Source organism: Anabrus simplex, chromosome 5, assembly GCF_040414725.1.
Source record: "Anabrus simplex isolate iqAnaSimp1 chromosome 5, ASM4041472v1, whole genome shotgun sequence".
NCBI classification, from domain to species: domain Eukaryota; kingdom Metazoa; phylum Arthropoda; class Insecta; order Orthoptera; family Tettigoniidae; genus Anabrus; species Anabrus simplex.
The window spans coordinates 7,800,790-7,822,367 of NC_090269.1; the positions used below are offsets into that span (position 1 = coordinate 7,800,790).

At 38.8% G+C, this 21,578-nt stretch overlaps 1 protein-coding gene across 1 annotated transcript in view; it reads right to left on the reverse strand.

The window, feature by feature from the left end:
• Positions 1–388: 388 nt before the first annotated feature.
• The window catches only part of PMP34 (Peroxisomal Membrane Protein 34), a 110,510-nt gene continuing 89,320 nt past the window's right edge, over positions 389–21,578 (reverse strand). Inside the window, exons 7-9 of the mRNA XM_067147887.2 lie at positions 15,296–15,543; positions 10,294–10,361; positions 389–7,687 (exon numbers count right to left, since the gene is read on the reverse strand). Coding sequence (XP_067003988.2) covers positions 7,528–7,687; positions 10,294–10,361; positions 15,296–15,543 — 476 coding nt within the window. The 3' untranslated portion in view covers positions 389–7,527. The remainder of the gene's footprint in view (positions 7,688–10,293; positions 10,362–15,295; positions 15,544–21,578) is intronic.

The following is a 21,578-nucleotide window of genomic DNA, read 5'->3' on the forward strand; positions in this document are numbered from 1 at the left end:
AAATGTCTGCTAGGAGAAGTTTAATTAGAGTTTCTAGTGGTTATGATGTGTTGGCGTCCGTAATGGAGGGTGTCGTATAAGAGGGTGAAAATTACTCATACACAACAGGGAATTTAATTATGGACCTCTAAAATAGTCTGCTAAGGAGAGGTGTCCGTTAAGGCATGTTTTGCTGAGTTTCAATAACTGAATGATACAAAATACTTCTACAGAGGTTTAATTTTTCTGCAGTTTATAAATTTTCTTTGTTCAGTTATTGCAAAATAAAGCAACATAATAGGACCTGGTTATTCATTACTTCAGAGCACAAAGAACTCCGTACAAGGCAGAGAAGCTTATGAAACTGTAACACACACAGATTACAAGAAATGAGACAAGCAAGGAGAAAAACGTTTTTAGCCTTTAATAAACCATATCAAAACATACAAAAAACTTCAGTTCCAAACCAACATTCCTATGCTCAGGAATTACATACAAATACAGTGATGTACAGTGAAGGTTGTACATAATTCAAACAAAATTGTGACCATAACTCATAGCTTCTAATGTAAGAAAATATAACTAGTTTTCTACAACGAGAACAGTTTACAATTCACCTGAATATGATACTACGAAATAATAATCTTTATCTTTGGTATAACTATGCAGGACAGGGGCAAACATTAATTTTGCACACGTTCACATCAGCTGTTGTTGTCTTCACACTTCCCCTCCTACATCACAGTGCTGGAGAGGGAGCAGTCAGTGTCTCAATTGTCCCACTATTAGCGAGTTCCTTTTCTACGTCTTTCCTCAGAGAGGTTTCCCTGTTTATTATGTGTCCACTGCTTTCTGGTAAAAACACTTGTCACTAAATGCAAAAACAACACCGGGTAGGAGCATGTCAATTTCGACGTTCCATTTTTCTCTGCCAGGTGGTAGAATAAACCGGGGTGTCTCTTCGGTGATCTATAGCTGAGCTTTTCAATAATTTTGTCAGCTAAACAGCAGATAGCAGAGAATGCTTGCATACCAACAGTGTGCTGCACCCTTTGTAAATAAGACTACCGCTGCTGGATTTGAAACTGCAATCTCGGGGTCCACCGATTCACTATATTACACGAACCCATAATAAATAATGCACTTGGATTTACGTCTGACTAATTACTTTTACGGTTTCAGAGATGTCAGAATTTTGTCCCAGAAGCATTCTTTTATATGCGCAAGGGTGTCAACATGTATGATAATTTTGAGAATTATAAACTGTTGACAATATTCGCCGCGTGTTCTCATTGTGCAATTTTCTCTTCTTGGTATGGTCAGCATGGTGATTTAGATGTTATACACAGAAAGCAAATGGAACTACAATTCCCAGCAATGGTGACCCCTGTCGTCTATGGCAATTCCAAAGCATTCTGAAGCTTCTAGAAGAATTGCTTGACTGACTCATGGAGGCATTCGCTGTGGAGTTTCATTTTAGGGAATTCCCCTCAGTAAGACAATTTCTGGTACCACATCTGGCCGTGGTGGCTCACGAAGTTTCGCTCACTAAATTCCAGCACTGAGCCATCAGTGTATCTTCATTATCTTGACAGTAGATACAAAAAACAATTTCCTTCATTTAAAAGGCTTTCTTCCCTAAAAAGGTACGACAATATTGATAAAAATATAGACTGGTAAAATAATTTTGTAACCTGAGGTTGGCAACCCTGCATGTGTTGGTACATCTATTGGCATACAAGGTGGATCTAAGAAGTATGGGGAATGACAGATATCGCAATGGCAACGTGTGGTAACACAATGTGCATCTGCACGTGAATAGACACACATCTCGAGAAGCACCATGTAACGTCGAGGACACCGATTTGAGGTAGGTTAGTGTGCTGCGGCCTGTTGAATGTAATGTGTGTGAAGACTTGCGACGTACGGCAATGGAGCAACATACAAACATCAAGTTTTGTTGTATGTGTATGTTGGGTATTCAGCCCTAAGGCTAGTTGGATTCTCAACAGCTGTCATAGATGACCTAGACATCACTGAAGAGGCATACTAGGGAAACGAGGAGTGAGGTAGTTTCCCACTGCTTTCCTCACCAAGCCAGAAGTTGCTATTACTTACCAGTCTGCCAAGTCCACTGAAATGCATGCACCAAACGACCATATGAGCAACATTTTCACACCATTCATAGCAGGGACTGACTGCATAAGGAATGGCATTACTAGTATCTCTCATACCTCAGTCACTTTCACATTGTCAAAGCCAAGGATAAGACAGACAGGTCAAGGACAGTAACAAGACTGATCTAGCCCACACCAGAAGACATAGTGCACTGTAAACACTAGGTCTTGCCAGCCAAGTTTTGTTATAAACTGAAAATTTGTCACACCTGTTCTGCTCACAGCTTCTGTTCTGTAAACTAGCATAAACATGCCATGTGTTCTGCCGCTGTTTTTCCAAATTTGAAACAAAACTTTTGTCTTTATGTTGTTCCACTCATTACGATATGACCGGTCTTCAAGCGCACTGACACTTTCAGATATCTCTCTATTCATATGCGCACGAACACAGTTGCCACACGTTCCATTGCGATATCGGTCCATTCACTGTACGTTTTAGACACCTCTTGTATTTGAGCACCTCACTGGACTGAGCAAAGATCGAATCTGCCAACTTCTATTGTCCGAGCTACTGAGTCCAGCACATAAGAACCACTTTATTTAGCTTTTTTTTTTTTTGCTAGGGGCTTTATGTCGCACTGACACAGACAGGTCTTATGGCGACGATATTTAGCTGATATTTAGCTATTAATAGGCGAAGTAACAAAGTTAATTTCTCTGCATAAACGTAAGGAAAATGTTTCCTTCCCAGCCTATGTCCCAATTACTGTGGCTCAGCCCAGTTTTACAGCCAGAACCCCTTTCTGATGGCTGTAAGATCACCAACACCCAGTCTCTGAGCAACACAGTTAATATCCCAGGCCCGGCCAGGAATTGAACTTGAGGTCCTCTGAACAGCCACAGAGCCAGACCACTTCTCTCTCACACACAGGCAGGCATTACATCTTCCTGTTGTTTTTAAACGAGGATGTACTTAAATCTTGACACGCAAACATTCAAGTCACAACAGCTGCTATGATATCTCTGACCTGTGAGCAACAGGATATGTTTACACGCTCACTCAATTATAAACCTTGATAGTAACAAAGAAAGGGAGCATTGTCCTTTGCTAACTGGAATTAAGATATTTCAGCATTCTGTACAGAAGTACACTACTGTCTATTCTTGGCATCAATGAAATAATATCTCGCTTAACTTTCACCAGAAACCACCTTACAAGGAACTTAATACAGTATAATCTCGTTAATCCAATGTCATTGGGATGCAAAAATCGGACTTTCAATGAACCGCCAACCATCATTCAGAAATGCCAACCCTTGAGGCGTCAAAATATTCGAAGACTCGTTACTACATGCAGTTAACCTTGATTTACAGTTTAAACCTTTCAAATGCCCATGGAACAAACTACTTCTGAAATGTATCCAACAAGGTGCAGTTACATTATTCAAATAATGCACTTGGATAAATCAGTGGCAAATGTAACTTTACGCAACAAAAGGAAAATGAACACAGTTCAAAGATTAGAACAAATCATGCTGGCTGCCTTTGCAAATGCTTTATATTTTAGATTACTGTACTGTTTGCATGCCTTTCACTTGCACAGAAAGTGCCAAACACCCTTAAACCATCGTGGCTTACCGAATTTTCTTATGACGAGGGAAGGAAGTCTTTCGCTTCCCTGTGTATTGCAACACACTACAGTGACCCCTCACCCTTGCACTTATCTACTTTAAAACCTTAAGTCGATTTGGGCTTGGTATTAAAAAAATTTTAAAAAATAATGCAGTTTCATTGGCATTGACAATACTGCTCGGTGCATACGAATAGATTATATGAGCCATGCTTTCTTGCCAATTGTCAGCATCACCAGTGTTCGTGGATTCTACTTCTCCGCACACTGCCTGCTACGACGTGATATTGTGGCATTCCTTGAAATGCTGAATACAAAAGAATTATGATTTCCTTTGAACTTAGCAAATATGAAGCACATTGTAGATACAATGAAGTGAGCAAAAGTTTGGAAAGCTACCCCTGCACGTTCTGGAAGACGCGTTCTTTCATGATGCGGAGAAATTTTGAATATACATTATTCTGTAAAATACCATATTTTTTAAATGTACAGGTTTAAAAAAAAAGTCCGAATTTCAGTAATGGTACAACATTGTTCTTTGAATTACGAATTATCCATTTTTTGACTTAAACAATTTAAATAACGTGCAAAATCATACCCGATGTTCCTGGGAACAAGAGCTTCTTTGAAATAGGTGGGATTTTGAATGAACTGATTTTGAATTAACGAGGTTGTACTGTAATAGTGAAAGAAATAACTAGCAAGTTATCTGATTTTGTAATGGTACAACAAACTAGCACCATGTCTCATGGAAGTGTTACACAATTTACTGAGACAAGTATCCTATATTTTATGCTGTTAATCAGTTGGCATGTCTCTTTCATTACTTTGTCTAGACTTAAAATTTACTAAAGCTTAACAATAATTTCACAACAATTTTATTTAAATTTGTATAAAGTAGCAGGCTCCCAAAAATGTTAGTGCACTAAAACAGTGTTTGGCTGGAACCATTGTAAGTGACTAATCTCATGTTTTAATCCGTACTGAAATCTGTTATTTGCAATAACCAAGTTTTATTATAATCCACCTGTTCAATACATTACATACATACATACAATACATTACAGGTGGATTATAATAAAACTTTGTTATTGGTTGGAACCAACCATTGTGTTACCCATATTCAGATGGATAATACACTGAAAAAAAACCCACACTAAACAAGGTAAAAGGTTCAAATCTGATTGGGTAAAATATTTCTGTCTCAGGGGTTAGGATGAATAGAAAACATTTTAATCTTTATTTGGCTTCCTCTTCCTTTAACAGAGAAACTTCTCAGTATTTACTATGAGAGCCTCTCAAATCAAATGAAATGGTCCATCTCTACCACAAAACAAAATTTATATATGGCAAAGAGGTATTTTCAATAAAGACCACCTTTACGAATGAATGTAAAAATGCTGTGGTGTTAGTTATAAAGCAATTCTATTAAGACGGAATCTGAGCATTTGTTTCATTGCACAGTATTTTTCCTGTTGATGTATCATTACTTAAGAGAAAGGAAAGATAGTAACAAAATAGATGGACAAGACTTTGAAATTATGGAAAGCTTGAAGTACTTGGGAAGCGAACTGATGGAGGATTGGAAATGGAGAACAAGAAGATATCACAGAGTGTGAGGAACTTTATCACGAAGAAAGAAGTATCACAGGAAAGACAAAAAAAAAGGTACTAAGGAAGAAAATCACAGTAGAACAGCTTTCAGAGAGAAATGACCTAAGATTGTTTGAACATGTTATGAGGATAGAAGCAGATAATAATAATAATAATAATAATAATAATAATAATAATAATAATAATAATAATAATAATAATAATAATAATAATGGCATGTGGCTTGTTGCAGGTCTTGCGTGTTGAGGCCATAGAGGCGACCTGTACGCCAGTGAGGATGGGGTTCTTCCTATGATGAATCTAATGCTGAAGACGGCACCCACCCACCCAGCCCCAAAGTCATAGGAATAATCCAATGAAGGTTAAAATGCCCACCATGGCTGGGAATCAAACCCAGGAACCCCTACATCACAGGCCAGCACGTTAACCATTTACCCATGGAGCCGGACTGAAGTAGAAGACGGAGGCTAATACTGAAGGAAGGATAACAAGAGGTAAATCCAGACCAAGGTGATTGGACTGGATCAAGAACAGTACAATAAGGAGGAACCTGGATTGGAACATAGCTGAGGAGCAGCAATAGTGGTTGGATAGATGAATAATATGGAAAGATGCCATCAACATCTCGAACCGGCAGGTGATGAGAAAAGGAAATTGATGAAGACAACAACACCTCTTCAATATCAGTAACTTCTCAGTTATTTACAATGAGATCTATTATGAATTATCATCCTTCCAGTGTACTGAGTGTGTTCTAGGTGAAGCACATCAACTGCACCTGTAGTAAAATTCAACTGTTATGAAGGAATTAATAACATAGAAAAATAACCTAATAAAACTAGTAAAAATTGCTGTTGCTACTGTGTGCCAGGGAATTCTCTCCGCAGTGAGCCTAGATCTGGTCTGCTGTTAGAGAAGTATTAAGATGGCAGCAGGAAGCAGGTCAGGCCATCGGCCTAAAAGGCAAAGGGAATGCGACGGTTGGATAGCCTCGGAAAGGTTAGTGAATAGTGCAGTGTGCGTGCATTAAGGTAAAACACTAGTCATCACTACAGAAGAGAGGCTGTTTCTGGTGGAAGAAGTCTTCATCAAAGGTGATCAGCTAATGGAATTAAATTAAAATTTCGTATTCCTAATTACAATACCGTACTTGATTTCATTTGTAAATTCTGTATGACCAGTCCAGTTCCCAACGTATTAAGAAGTGGCAGACCCAACGATTTCGACGGGTGAAAAAGTCAACAAATCTTGAATATTGTGGAGGCCTACATGCTGGCTCCGCAGTGTAAGGGTAACGTGCATGCCTCTTACCCGGAGGTCCTAAGTTTGAGGTCCACTCAGCCTACATGATTACAATTGAGGAGCTAACTGATGATTTAGAAAGCCAAGAATAATGGATTCGTCCTGCTGACCACACAACACGTCGTAATCTACAGGCCTTTGGGCTGAGCAGCGGTCACATGGTAGGCCATGGCCCTTTGGGGGCTGTTGTGCCATGAGGTTTGGTTTGGTTTGATTTGGAGTCCTACCCAACCAATGTGCAAGTCAGCACATGAGTCTGGAATCTCTAAGTGGACAGCAAATAAAGCTGTAGGAAAAGGAATTTAATAATCTTGCAAATGGTTGGTGTATTGTGAAAGGTTCCAGAGATTTATAAAATTGACACAAACTTTGTTTTCTTTCTTTACGAATGAGGCATGAATATGAAAAACACCATTACAATCACCGAAAATTGTGGGGGTTGCCATATCACGGGTGTGAATGACAGGGCCAATCTTATTTTATTTAAAGTGGCGAGTACACAAATTACAGGCATGAGATTATGCTCTTACTACCGCACAGCCACTGCTGAACAATGAATATAGAGCCACTGTTTGGCTCTGACAGGCCTCAGGGAATTTATTTTTAAAATTTTACTTGCTTTTCAGAGGACAAGCCGCGTATGTCCCTGAAAATCAAGCACCAAACCTATTAAATAGATCTCCGCTTACAAGATAATAATGGAAAGTAGGGAAACAATCTGTAGTCCCTACAGGAATGACTTGTCTCATAGAAAACTTGAAAGGTATTGGAAAAGAAGATAAAACTAAGAATTAAGAGATCACTTCATTGTTCTGAAGAATAAGACATCAAATTCATGGAATAAGACTGCCTAGAGTATACTTCCTACAGTATGCTACTAGAGGCTTAATGCTTCATTTTGACTGCCATCTTTTGGTGACTTAGAAGGAGTTTAAACACAAAGCTTGCTATTTTTTCATATGCTGCAAACATAAGGGCAGCTGTGAGGATCGTCTGCAAAATCTTGGCTTCCATTCCCTTGTACAGGCCTTGAACACCGTATTTCCTGGAATTAAAAATTATTACACCTTATCACTAGAAAAACCCACCATGTTGACCTCATCTACATTAAGTATTGGTCAAATTCTCAAATTCATACCATATTTCTCCGAATCCAAGACGTATTTTCTCTGAATTTCATGTGAAAAATCAAGGGTCATCTTGCATTTGCGACATTATATTATTATTATGCGTATGGAATTTACAGAATGGACAAGTATATACAATATTATACAAAAGAAACACCTGCAAAGAATACAAGGTAAGTAGGGAACAATTACACATGAATATCTAAATTGTTTATCCACTGCACTAGGGATACTGAGACATCAGCAAAGTCTTTTCGGTCTCCACCATAAGCACGCAGAGGGCATTCGTCCATTATATGATGCATGGTCTGGACTAAAGCACCACAATCACACGCTGGAGAGTCCCTGAAGCCCCACTGGTGAAGGGAAAATGCAGATCTTCCACAATTTGTGCGGAACCTGTTTAGTGATGCCCATGTTCTTCTTGGCAAGCGACATAACAGTAATGTACACCACAGGCAGCTATCCACACTATTTCCGTTCATCCAACCCGTGTTCGCGCACAAAACTCTTGTGACCATCAACGTCCACGTCTTTATTACACATCACTAGCCATACCAACCGGTTGTACAGTGCCATTCACTAGTTCTCGGGAAATAGTGAACGTTCTATTAGCCTCTACAGAAACGTTTCTCAAATCTGCAGACATGAGAGCCTTCAAATTCTTAGAAGCACCACAGCAACTCAGTGGCACAGTTATAACGCATTTACTGAAACCAATGCTTAGAAAAATGAACAATTTTGTAGACAGCAGGAATATTTTTATATTGTAAAGACACATCGAATAGGTATAGCCGGCAAATTTTCAATGGGTTCTCTTCGATACTATGGTGCCATTACAAGAGAGTGGGACTGCTAAATTGAGAAGGTCAGGCCGTTCGAGAGGGGAACTATTTAATAAATTTTGGCGGTTTACACTATGAGTCACATACACTTTACCTGGCATTTGTTTTCTATTCAACTTTTTGCTGCCCTCTAGACTATTTGTGATTGTGACTCAACGAAAAGAGAGTGTCATTTTACATTTTAGCACAGTGAATTCATCCTTGTTTTTTAACTGTAACACACTGATATACATGTTGATTCCCATAGGGAACCTGATATATTTGTCCCAAATGAGTAAATTTATAATACCAATGTAGTTGCTCCGTTATTGGACATTATAAATTTTCCAGCTAACTCATTCCTGGTTGCCAGCGTTGGTATTATTGGTATTATAAATTTTCTCATTTGGGACAAATATTTCAGGTTCCCTATGAGAATCAACATCTACATCATCTGATTGCCACTAACCCCACCGCCTAACTCTGAATTTCTTCATCTACTACTCACCTCACTCATGAACTTCTCACTATTCCACATCCTCGCACTCCACATTACTCCGCACACCTTCCCCAGATTCTAAACAATACATACTTTTGTAGCACCATACTGTATAATCACAATTGTAAATCAAAATCTGTATGTGTAACGACTGTACATGTATAACGATCTCAATAAAAAGCACAGAGAAGGCTACACCCCTTAGCCAAGAGGCCACATCTTCACATCTCCTTAATATATATTTTCCTTTACCCATCTCTTAACTCCATCAATTCTTCACAAGCCTGTCACCTCTCCTGGCCAGAGAGAGGGTGTCACCCTCTTGGTGGCCCGCCCCTTCGGGAAGGGGAATGAAAACCTCCCCATAGGCCTAGGTCCTGCATGGTATGCACTAGCCATGCGTCTTGGTGGGTGTGCTATTTACCAAATGATGAGCCCAACTAAGCACACTGGGGCGAAATGCTGGCAACCAAGAATGAGTTAGCTGGAAAATTTATGATGTCCAATAACAGGCCAACACACTGGACGTTTAGACTAAGAGGAGCACAACCTCGTCATAATCACTTATTGTTTTAATTCCATCATGTCTCATTTGTTTTAATTCTTTTTCTTCACTGTGTTTTAACATTTTTTAGCATCAATTATGTAAAAAAAAAGGTTTTTCCACTTGAGATTGCTCAAACGAGTTGAAACATGTATTACTCCATCTAAGGATGGAGATGTGTATGTACTGAATAGGACATATTAAATTTCCTTTGTAAAGTAAATAATTATGCCAGTTTTAAGTCAATGATTATTAAACATTTGGAAATGAAGAGCTGTAAGAAAATACGGCGTAACTAAAGCCAATGTTTGTGTTGACATGAAGACAAAGATACCTTAAAAGGTGCATACTACACAAGAGAGGCATTTATATAGTTTCACAAAGCACATGTTAAACCTAATTTAATTTTTTTTAAAGAAATAAGTGGGGGTTGTGTGGCATTCACGTTCGTCTTGGATTCAGAGAAATACAGTATTTGACGATATTCTTTTATATCTCCCTCAACCTCTACTGCTTGTCTTTCAGCTTTCTGCACTCCTCTGCAAGTTTTTAAAAGCATCATTGACAAAGCTGATTCATGTGAAATTTCTTATATTTCTTGTGATAATGCAAGAGGATCCTTTAACATCTACTACATTATATAACAAACAAACTTACTTGAGAATGTAGAGCGTCATCTGAACTAGACCAGCATTTGGTGGTAGGTCCTTGTAGTGATGTCCATGCTGCAACAAGGAGAATATGGTGCTCACTACAGTTCATCCCCACGTTTGCTCTTATGACAACAGGGTCGCAACATCAAACAGCTCGGCCCAACAGCATCACAGAAAAACTATGGCACATAAATTAGCGAAATTCTGTATTTAAGTTCAATATAAAAAGCGGAAGAAACTAAGCTGCAAATTACTTTTATGAACTAAAGGTGATTGGGGGGTTGGGGGTTGGAGGGGGGCTGGTGTGTGTTACAGGGGCTTTTTTCTAGTTTGTACAGAACCAGAGGTAAACTATGACACATAAAAAACCTCAGTATTGAAGTGTAAGGCAAACTGGGGGAGAAAATAAAAAAATAATATTTTTATGGGCTCTAGGGGTGAGGGATGCATTTAATTGCATTTAATAAAATACCCCAGGCAAAACGTCTGGTAATACTGTGTTGCCGTATTGCTCACAAAAACAATACATACATACATACATACATACATACATTATCATTATAGACTTATGCCTCTGTGAATTTACTAAGCGTCGCCACAATCCTCTATTTGCAACTAGCGCTGTGGCCTCATTTAGTTCTATACCTCTTATCTTTAAATTGTTAGAAACTTCGTTGTCTTGGTCTCCCTCTACTTCTCTTACCCTCCATAGCAGAGTCCACTATTCTCCTAGGTAACCTATCCTCCTCCATTCGCCTCACATGACCCCACCACCGAAGCCGGTTTATGCGTACAGCTTCATCCATTGAGTGCATTCCTCATTCCTGCCATTGTTCCCACCTGTTTGTACCAGCAATCATTCTTGCTACTTTCATGTCTGTTACTTCTAACTTATGAATAAGATATTCTGAGTCCACCCAGCTTTCGCTCCCGTAAAGCAAAGTTGGTCTGAAAACAGACTGGGAGCTGACTTCCTTCTTACAGAATACTGTTGATCGCAACTGCGAGCTCACTGCGTTAGCTTTACTACACCTTGATTCAATCTCACTTACTATATTACCATCCTGGGAGAACACACAACCTAAATACTTGAAATTATCTACCTGTTCTAGCTTTGTATCACCAATCTGACATTTAATTCTGAATTTCTCACCTAATGACATCAATTTAGTCTTCGAAAGGCTATTTTTCATACCATACTCATTGCACCTATTTTCAGGTTCCAAGATATTAGACTGCAGGCTTTCGGCACAATCTGCCATTAAGACCAAGCAGTCAGCATAGGCCAGACTGCTTACTACATTTCCACCTAACTGAATCCCTCCCTGTCAATTTATAACTTTCAGCAGATGATCCATGTAAACTACAAACAGCAAAGGTGAAAGATTACAGCCTTGTCTAACCCCTGTAAGTAACCTGAACCAAGAACTCATTCTACCATCAATTCTCACTGAAGCCCAATTGTCAACAAAAATGCCTTTGACTGATTTTAATAATCAACCTTTAATTCCATAGTCCCTCAGTATGGCGAACATCTTTTCCTGCGGTACCCTGTCGAATGTTTTCTCTAGATCTACAAAACAAACACAACTGCCTATTCATCTGGTAGCATTTTTCAATTACCTGCCGCATACTGAAAATCTGATCTGATAAATTAGCCTTTATATCCTCAGTCCAAGTAATTAAGGTACAGCTCCAGCATTTGCCTGGTGTGAAAATGGGAAACCACGTGTCTTCTTCTATTTTATCAGAGGATAAGAAACATCCCATCATCTTACCTTCTAAACATCACGTTACCAAATTGATTATCAGACAATTTCATTATCAGCATTTGCATGCCGGTGCTCGCACTTTGTTATATCTTATTTGTGAACATTATTGGATCATTAACGGGATTCATGAGGTTAATTCAGTGATACATAAATGTGTAAAATGTTTTCGTGCCAATCCCATGCCTTCATCTCAGCTTATGAGCGATCTACCCTCATTTAGATCTCAATCCTGTCGCCCTTTTGAGTTCACCGGTGTTGATTATGCTGGTCCATTTTCCTATAAATTCCCTGAGGCCTGCCTCTAAGACTTTAGGTAAGGCTTACGTTGTTTTGTTCGTTTGCATGGTTACTGGAGCAATTAATCTTGAACTTGTTACCAGTGCTTCTACTTCCTATTTTTTAGCTGCCTTCTTTCGATTCTCTTCTCGTAGAGGGGTGCCCTCAGAAGTTTTTTCTGACAATGCTAAAACATTTTGTGGAGCCTCGGAAGAATTAAAGCGAGCTATTGCTTCTTCCTCAGCTCAGCAGAAAATTCAAAATTTTGCCTATCTAAAAGGATTTCAGCGGAATTTTATCCCCCCATATGGGCCCCACCATGGAGGCCGATGGGAATCCTGTGTCAAACTTCTTAAACATCATTTAAAGAGAACTTTGAATTCATCTTTCCTTTCGTATGAAAAATTTAATTCACTCCTTGTTTTGATTGAAGGTGTAATAAAATCTAGGCCACTTACCCCTTTGTCTGAAGATCCTCAAGATCTTCTTCCCCTTACTACACATTTTTTGATAGGGCAATCCATGGCCTCCTCTCCTCCGGCGCTGCTCCGGAGACTTGATTTATCTCTGCCAATTTTGTGGAGGAAGGTAGAGGCTGCTCGTAATAGATTCTGGCAGCAGTGGCGCCTGGAATACCTGGAGCAGCTTCAGGTAAGGAGTAAATGGAAATTTGAACAACCCAACATCAAAGAAGGCAACTTGGTTCTTCTGCGGGATCCGAGTCCTCCTTTAGTTTGGCCAATGGGTAGAGTTGTTCAAATTTTTCCTGGGCAGGATAAAAGGATTTGAGTGGTAAAGATCTGCACTAGTAATGGATTCTTTGTTAGACCCATTATGTCAGTGTGCCCTCTCCCTCTTGATATTTCTTGATGAATTTGTAATCTTTGTTATTGTAAGCCCCGAAAGAATATTTTTTCTTTTTTTTTCTTTTCGCCCTTCCCCCAGTATGGTTCATGCGTTCATGAACGTACGATTCATTGGTAATTTTCGCTATTTTCAGTACCTCTCCTATTTGTCTGAATTGATGTTATATGTTGTTCTTACCTTAATTGTTTTGGTCTGGTTACTTTTAGTTAATTTATTGGAAGTTCCCTTCGACGGGCAATCATGTCACAGGTCATGCGAACACTGCTTGCATATTTTCTTTCTTTTCTTCGCTGCCTTACATCATTCTTTCTTGGTTGTTGATTGGCTGCATCACCTTGACATGACTGTTTGCGTCACCGGCGGAATGTAGTCTTCCGCGCTTTTCCATTTTTTAATTGGTCATTTCTGTTATTTGCCTTTAGTCTTTGTTATATTAATTAATCGGAAATTTTAAAAATATTCATTCTGGACTCCCTTTCCCTAACTATTTTTGTACTTTTTGTTAAGATTTTCATGTATAGGTTTGTAATTATTTCTGTTAGTTTTACAGCACTATATTGCGTCCTATCTGGAACTTTCTACAGCACTATTTAAGGATCAAGTCTACAGGAATGCTCCGCCTTCACTCTCCGGGTCTTGCCGGAATCGCCGCTACTACTCTACGGCAGCTCCTATGCTGCACTTTCATTATGGCAACGTACTTGTCCGCACGCATTTGGAATAGCGGCTTCTTGTCAACATGTACTTCACTACATTCTGCTCGAGGTCAAGCACCTCGCCCTTCGCTCATGTGTTGAGCGCTACAGTATGACTCGTCGACCAGCGTACCTGCACTTGATGTTGTCTTGGCCAGCCTTTGTATTTTTCACTTCAGACTTGAAATGAACGCCAGCCTAAGATTTGGTTTTCCTCATAGCGAGATAAGCGCTAATCTACAGAGATTTTATTGACTATTTTAACCAGTCGTGTCTAATACTTGGCAAGGACACATTTATTCCATATGTTGGCTGGTTTGTCCTTGAAGGTTTTCAATTGCAGCTCACTACTGAATAATGAAGTTGCTGGACTAAGGTCTTTTTCCATTTTCTTTGAACTTTTGACTCCCTGACGGAGAACTGAGTGCTGCAAGATTCAACTTAAGAATTTCTAATCCAAACTGTAACCTTACTTTTGTTACCAAAAATTTCGTACATTCAACTTTGTTATTCTTTTGATAACTTTAGTACTTATATACTTATTCATGTTATTTAACTTCAATTATCGGTCTGGTTTCGACCAGCCTTCAGATTAATAAGATTACTCAGATATTCTGAATTTCTCAGGTGTTGTTTCTTCTTTCCTGTGTTGTGACCAAATTCCTTATAACAATCTGCAAAAATATCAACAGTTCACACTTATCCCTTCGCTTGTTTCTTCAAATATTGACGTACTGCCAATAACAACATAACCTGCACCGACTTGAACATCATTCCGGTCATCGGAAATTTCCATTACTTCCGAGGCACCTTGTACTTCGCTGTCACTTTCACTATTTTCAGGAATAATTTTCTCGTCGGAATTAAAACAATAACCACTGTCACCATCAGTATTGTCACTAAGATCTTCGAAAATCTAGCGCTTGATTTCAGAATCGTCAACAAAGCGGGCTGCCATCTTGATTCTAAGAACATGTGAAAGTACTTTCACTTCTACAGCTAAATAAACTTGTCCAGACCGATGTTTGTATTTCAAAGACTTTCAATATTGAAGATAAAAGTATAAGTATTTAGCTGGTATCTATATTATTGCCATCTGGTGACCAATTATAAACCTACGGCGGAAGAACGACACCGTCTCTCAGAAAGACGACCGCACTTGACAAAACAGTGCACCGTCTTCCAGAAAGACGGTCCGCAGTTCTAGGGTTAAGCTCTACAAAGTGATCACAACTTATTTGATAACTAAAACAAATAACAAATAAATAATGTTACAATTTTAAATTAGCAGCATACTTTGTACTGAAAAAGGTGGATCAATTGCACTCTTCTTTATTGTTTGCCAATATAGTAATGTCTAAAATGCGCTTGCATGCTTCAGTACACGTATACTCACCCTAAGTTTAGTTTGTACCAACTGCAGTGGATATGTGATGACTGTTGCAACAGCTTTAGCCACAGCACCAATGGCAAAGTAGACGAGACCGCTGACACTGTCTGCTCCGTACGCAGCATGTAGGTGCCGTTTTAGAGCTTCGTAGATCATGAACTGGATTGCAGGGTTTGACACCAGGATGAGAGAAGGCATCATACCACTCCACAGGCGATGAACACCTTCCTTATGGGCAATCTTCAACATGCCATCTGCAATGATAATAATACATCAAAACTAGAAATGCACTACAAACTGGACCATTCAAACACAAAGTCCCGCATCTTACAAAAAGAAACCAAAAAACCATTATCATGCTTTAATTACCAAGTGATTGGTTCTATTGGATTGATTCTGGCATACTTCTGGACAATCTTTCTTAAGAAATTTATCTTGATTTGTTCTTCAACATGAATATGTTCAGTCATCGTCGTCAGCTATGCTCATAACAACTTGCCACTTCAGCCGAAACTCTGAATGTGCTCCACCAATGTCGGACATCTTTGCATTGGCTGCGGGCAGTTTATATTCTTTATCTTCTGACTTTAAAAGTTGTTCATACAAATCATTCTGTTATTTGCAAGTGATTTTGTCAAGAAAGACTGTAGTTGCTATTTTACAAATCAGCTTGCTTAACCCTTTCCTGCCCACATTTTCACTCTGTTTATCCTGAGGTTTCGACCTATTATTTATTTAGGATAAATTGAAGCAGAGCACATTTTTCAGAAAAAGTTAAATATAATAAACACTACTGATCACAATGTATTCAAATTTTCAATAATATTAGAATACATACCATCATATCCATTTCTCTATTCACTGAGTCACAAGATTCTTGGTTCAAACCTCAACCCCCCCCATGGTGATATTAGACACAGAGGCAGGCTGCATTTGTCACATTCTCACGTCTTAATCCCTCTAAAGCAATATAACCATGTGATTCTGGAAGTGGAATGATACCCAGGTATATAAGCTTTTATTTCGTCTGAGCAAGTGCCTTCCTATTCTGTATCTGTTTTACCGGAAGGTGCCTGTTTGAATGCTGTTTTCCACTTGCTTCTTGTGTGTTACAATTCGACCTACTAATGCTTTTGAATTTTTTATCAGGGATATCAGAAACAGAGATACTGGCCCAATCTTCTGTATGACTATTTTCGTATGACTGCTTCCTTTTGCAGTGTTTTCTGGTTTTTTAGTTCCATCTGTAGAACTTTCAGTAATATTTTGTCTACCACAGGACCTAGCCTTTCCTTTTTCATATTTTGTTGAAGCAATTTGCCCTTCACATTTACTCAGAAGTAGGTTTCTACCAAGGTAATTTAGATTACCCACATACTCATTTGTCATTATCATCAACCGTTTCACAGCCATTATTAGGAGGTTTGATGCGCTGCTCTTCTCCAAATGTTGGTTCTTCCTCCAAAATTTCCAATATTTCACTCACCATCAAAATAGTAAGGGAATACAAATGTTTGAGACAATAGGACTCCCTGTGCATAAGGTACGATTTTCAGGACAGCTATATTTACAAGCCTCTGTTACATCAATAAGACATAATTGGCATCTTTGTGTATTAGTCGATTCATAGGAGTGTCAACAATACGATCCGTCCCAAAGTATACAATTATTGGAAATATTTGTTAATTTATAAATAAAAGTCTTGCCTGTTACAACTCCGTACTATCTTGCCACCATGCTCGCAATAAGTGTGATTCAAAAATGAATGGTAAGAATGAAGAATGATGTATTCTTGGTTCTTGTTAGCTACTGCCTTTCTGAAGTACAAGGAAGTATCGCGGGCTTAAAACCATGAATAAATAAAACACATTTTATTTTTCCCTGACGTCCGATTTTTCGGAGGCTATGCACTAATGGGTTAATATATTTTTTCTTCAAAGTTGGGGTTTACCTGTACTAACTCATGCAATACGTTAATTATGTAACATAAAATCATGAACTCACTCAAAAAAATATTCCCGTTTTGATGGGTTTTGGCTAGTTAGTTAATTTAATCGTTTATCACCAGCATGACCAACCCTCTAATCCTTATATACTCTGTTCATGTCGTTTATGATCACCCTGTATATAGAAAGACAGCTTGTTTACATATAACAGGTAATCTCAGGAACAACCGGACCGATTTTAAAATGTCTTTCACCATCTGAAAGATAATATAATTCTGGGTAACATCAGCTACGAAAGGGTACCCACGGGAACTGTGATTTATGGAAAAAAAATGACAGCAACAATAAACCTCACGTTTATATGTTCGCCTGTCTGCATTTTTTCATGTAGGAACTATTTCACTGATGGAGTTCAAATTTGGTTAACATGCTGGCTATTTAGTATCATGCTATCTTGTAAATGGGCTATGTTGATTCCCACAGGGAACCTGAGTAAATTTATAATACAAATATAGCTGGTCCGTTACTGGACATTATAAATTTCCCAGCTGACTCATTCCTGGTTGCCAGCGTTTTGCCCCAGTGTGCTAAATTGGCCTCTTCAGTTGGTAAACAGCACACCTACCAAGACGCATGGCTAGTGCATACTGTCGAGGCGACACAGGACAAATACTTCAGGTTCCATATGGGAATCAACATCTATATCATCTGATGGCCAGGCAGACATAAATTTTTGAAAATGAGACCAAGTGTCTCATAGTGTATTAGCACTGCCTGTCCTTAAATTGACATGTGAACAGGATTCAAATTGTGAAGTTGTGATGTGTCATGCAATGTTCCAAATTAGGTGATATGGAGTTCACGGTCAAGTGTACCTCAACTAAGGAGAACAAACATGCTGTTCTACCATTAAGTTTTCCTAACTTAACACATTCACGCCCGTATCCGAGTTATTGCCTATAGCGCGTGACCATGCTGTGGACCGTATCCGAGTTAGCCCGGATAAGCACAACATTGAACTCGAGCCGTTCCTACGCAGCTGGGATCTATTTTGGTCACAAATATGTGCGAGAGAGATGAAAGTAATACCCTTATGAATGTTTCTACTCACCGAAAACCACATGGCCACGGCGATTTTCCCTCCCAATGCACTTTCTTTGTTTTGTTTCTGAAGGTAGCCTAGCGCTCGCACAACTAGCTGCGTAGTTGGTTTGTGATTGCACAAGCGTGTGTATAGTCGCGTTCTGAAGTATAACCATGGCGTGTAGGGACAATATAAATGATGCAAGTGATGCGAATTTACAAAGCACAGTTTTTCAGCTGCTTGAAAATTATCTTGGCCAGGGGTATACAGTCTATATGGACAAATAGCGTTGGACTCGCGAAACAATTACGGGAACAGAACACTGCCATATGTGGAACAATACGGTCGAATAGGGGTGTACCAAAAGATCTAAAGGAACACCAGGCAATTCTCAAACGGGGTAAAAAGTGAACCCGACATACAAGTACAGTCACCTCTCTCCGAAATCTGAGCTCCATCTACGTCATCAGCTCCGAGTCAAGGTCCTGAAATTTTGCTGCCAAAAAGGGCACCGGCCAAGGATCCATCATTTAGGTTAGATGCGAAGAGAAAAGAGTATATTCTCTTAAAGTTTCCACCATCAAATATAGAAAAGTTTCCCTGACAAAGGTGCAAAGTGTGCTTCAAAAATAAAATTATTAGTGAAACACGCTATTTTTTGGAAAGTTTAGTGTTCCCATTCACCCAGGAAAGTGTGACATTACCTACCACACCCTACAGAGATACTAGAGGACTTCATTAAGGTATGTGGAGAATTTTGTTTCCATATCTTCTTCAGTTTAGAACTTATTGTGAAAATAATTTGTTGTTGTTTACTCTGCCACTAACAGCTGGAATAGCTGGGCCAGCCCTTTAAATAGCCGCTCAGATGATGGGCGTGAATGTGTTAACATGTACAAGGTAATGTATTAATTTGAACAATAACGTTATTAATGTTTTTAGTTTTCACATCCCACTAACTACTTTTACGGTTTGTGGAGATGCCAAGGTGCCGGAATTTTGTGCCACAGGAGTTTTTTTTATGTGTTAGTAAATCTAATAACATGAGGTTGATGTACTTGAACACCTTCAAATACTACTGGACTGAGGCAGTATTAATTTTAGTTTAGGTCAACCAAATCATGCTTTTATCTTCAGGTGTACATTTTTAAAATGATAGTTGTATTTATTCCAAATTTTAATCATTTCAGAATTTAATTATTTCCTATTTAATTCTCTAAACTAATTTAATTATTATCAAGTCGTCAAGGAGCTGTGTTCCATTAGGTGGCGCTCACAGTACTGTTCACCTACCCTACCGCTGTGTTCTGCAGATGGAAACAGGTACACTTACGTAAGCTGTAGGTAACAGTCACCAGTAATACGAAATTCACAAACTAACCACAGAAAGGTGCATGCAGTGCAATGATTTAATTACTGTATTTGAACAGTTCAAGTGACACTGGTTAGCACAGGGCCTACTTAAATATTCACGCTTCTTGGATTCTGAAGCTCATGTTTTTAGCACTTTGGAAAACGTACAGTAGAACAGTACTTAAAAAAATTGTCACATTTTACAGTTTAAGTTAAGTCAAGATTATTAAATATTTTTCAGAACTAGATACAACACACTCCCTAATAAAAAAAGTTAAGCACCCAGAAGGAGCAGTCCAATATTATCCCATTTCGGTATACATGTACATCGCTGATGTGTGAGTAAACTATTAGATTTACAAGAATCTGTAATGTGTAGGACGCCCACCAGAGTGTGTTTATGATGACACCGTCCTGTTGTTGTTACCAGTCAACTGCTGCAAGTCAGACAGTTAAGCAATACGTGCAGAGAGGACTACATACAGAGCGAAGCACTCACGATGCCTCGCAGACGTGTTAGACACCAACTGACAGCATTTGACAGGGGCCGCATTGTGGGACTACATGAGGCTGGTTGGTTGTATCGTGCAATTACCAGGCATGTAAGCCATTCAGATGTCACAGTGGCCTGATGTTGGAATCAATGGGTACATGAGGGCACCCAATCACGTTGTGCAGGTTTGGGTCGACCAAGAAACACCAAGTAACTAATCTCATGCTTGTTCCGTATTGAAGATAACAATAAGTAAAATTCTATTAGAATGAAATTTATTGTAGCCACCTATACAATACAATTCAACTTCACTAGAATTAGAAAGGTTATATCACAAATATTATTATAATATTTATAGATACACCTTTTCAATACAATACAATCCACTAATTCATGTGGTTAAAATTTATACATAATACATGAAAGTCATAGGTACACGTTTCACCCCCTTTTTAACGGGCATCATCAGCCTATATCAATCTTAAAAATTAATGGATACGTGATCTTTCTAATCTTATAAACTATAGACTAAAATGTTGGACAATGATCTCATAAAATGTTGTACTATAACATCTAAAATAGGGATATTGCACAGAAAGTATGTTTAAAAAAAACTGTGACTTAACAGTTTTTTAAGATTATAACGTAGTTAATCATGAATATTTGAGCGTTCAAAACCAAAATGGATCCTCTTCTTATACATCATTAGGACTGTGACGACCTTGAGTGTAAAAGCACAATCATCCAAGGGGGGATGTTTACTCCAGTCCCATAGCACGAGTTCAAGTTTATAGTAAAATCAATGTCAGTTATTTAAAATAGAAGTGTGCTCGTATCAAATGTATTAAAATATGTACGGTTGATTTATCAGAAAGTCGTAGAAAAGAAGATGGGACTTCTTGTGGAGACGTTGCTAATGATAGAATGTTGTGTCAAAGCTAGCTGATGTCAGTGTTTAGTTATGTTAGTACGTTGTAATCAATTGGATCCAAAAGACGGTCAAGTGGGTGTTATTAACCCTGTTGAAACATTTGTTCAAAGAAATGATAGAGTTTTACCTGAAAAAAAAAGTTAAAGAGAGTTATTTAAATAGTATTGTGCTTGAGACTTCCCGTACGTCGAAAATGCCTATGGCGGTACTTACTCGTACGCAGTAGCGTAGCCAGGATTTCAGTTTGGGGGGGGCCCATTCATCCAGAATTTTATTTTGGTAGGTGTCCAAACTTCCATAGTTTAGGTGGTGTAGAATACCTTAAAAGGAAATGGGTGTCCTTGGATCCAAGTAAGAGTAGTGGATTCGTGCGGATTCCGGGAGCTAATAGTAATTTCCTTCTTCTTCTTCCCCACTTTTCCCAAATCTGTGGGATTGCGGGTGCGAAATGTGTCGCACATGTGGATTTGGCCCTGTTTTAC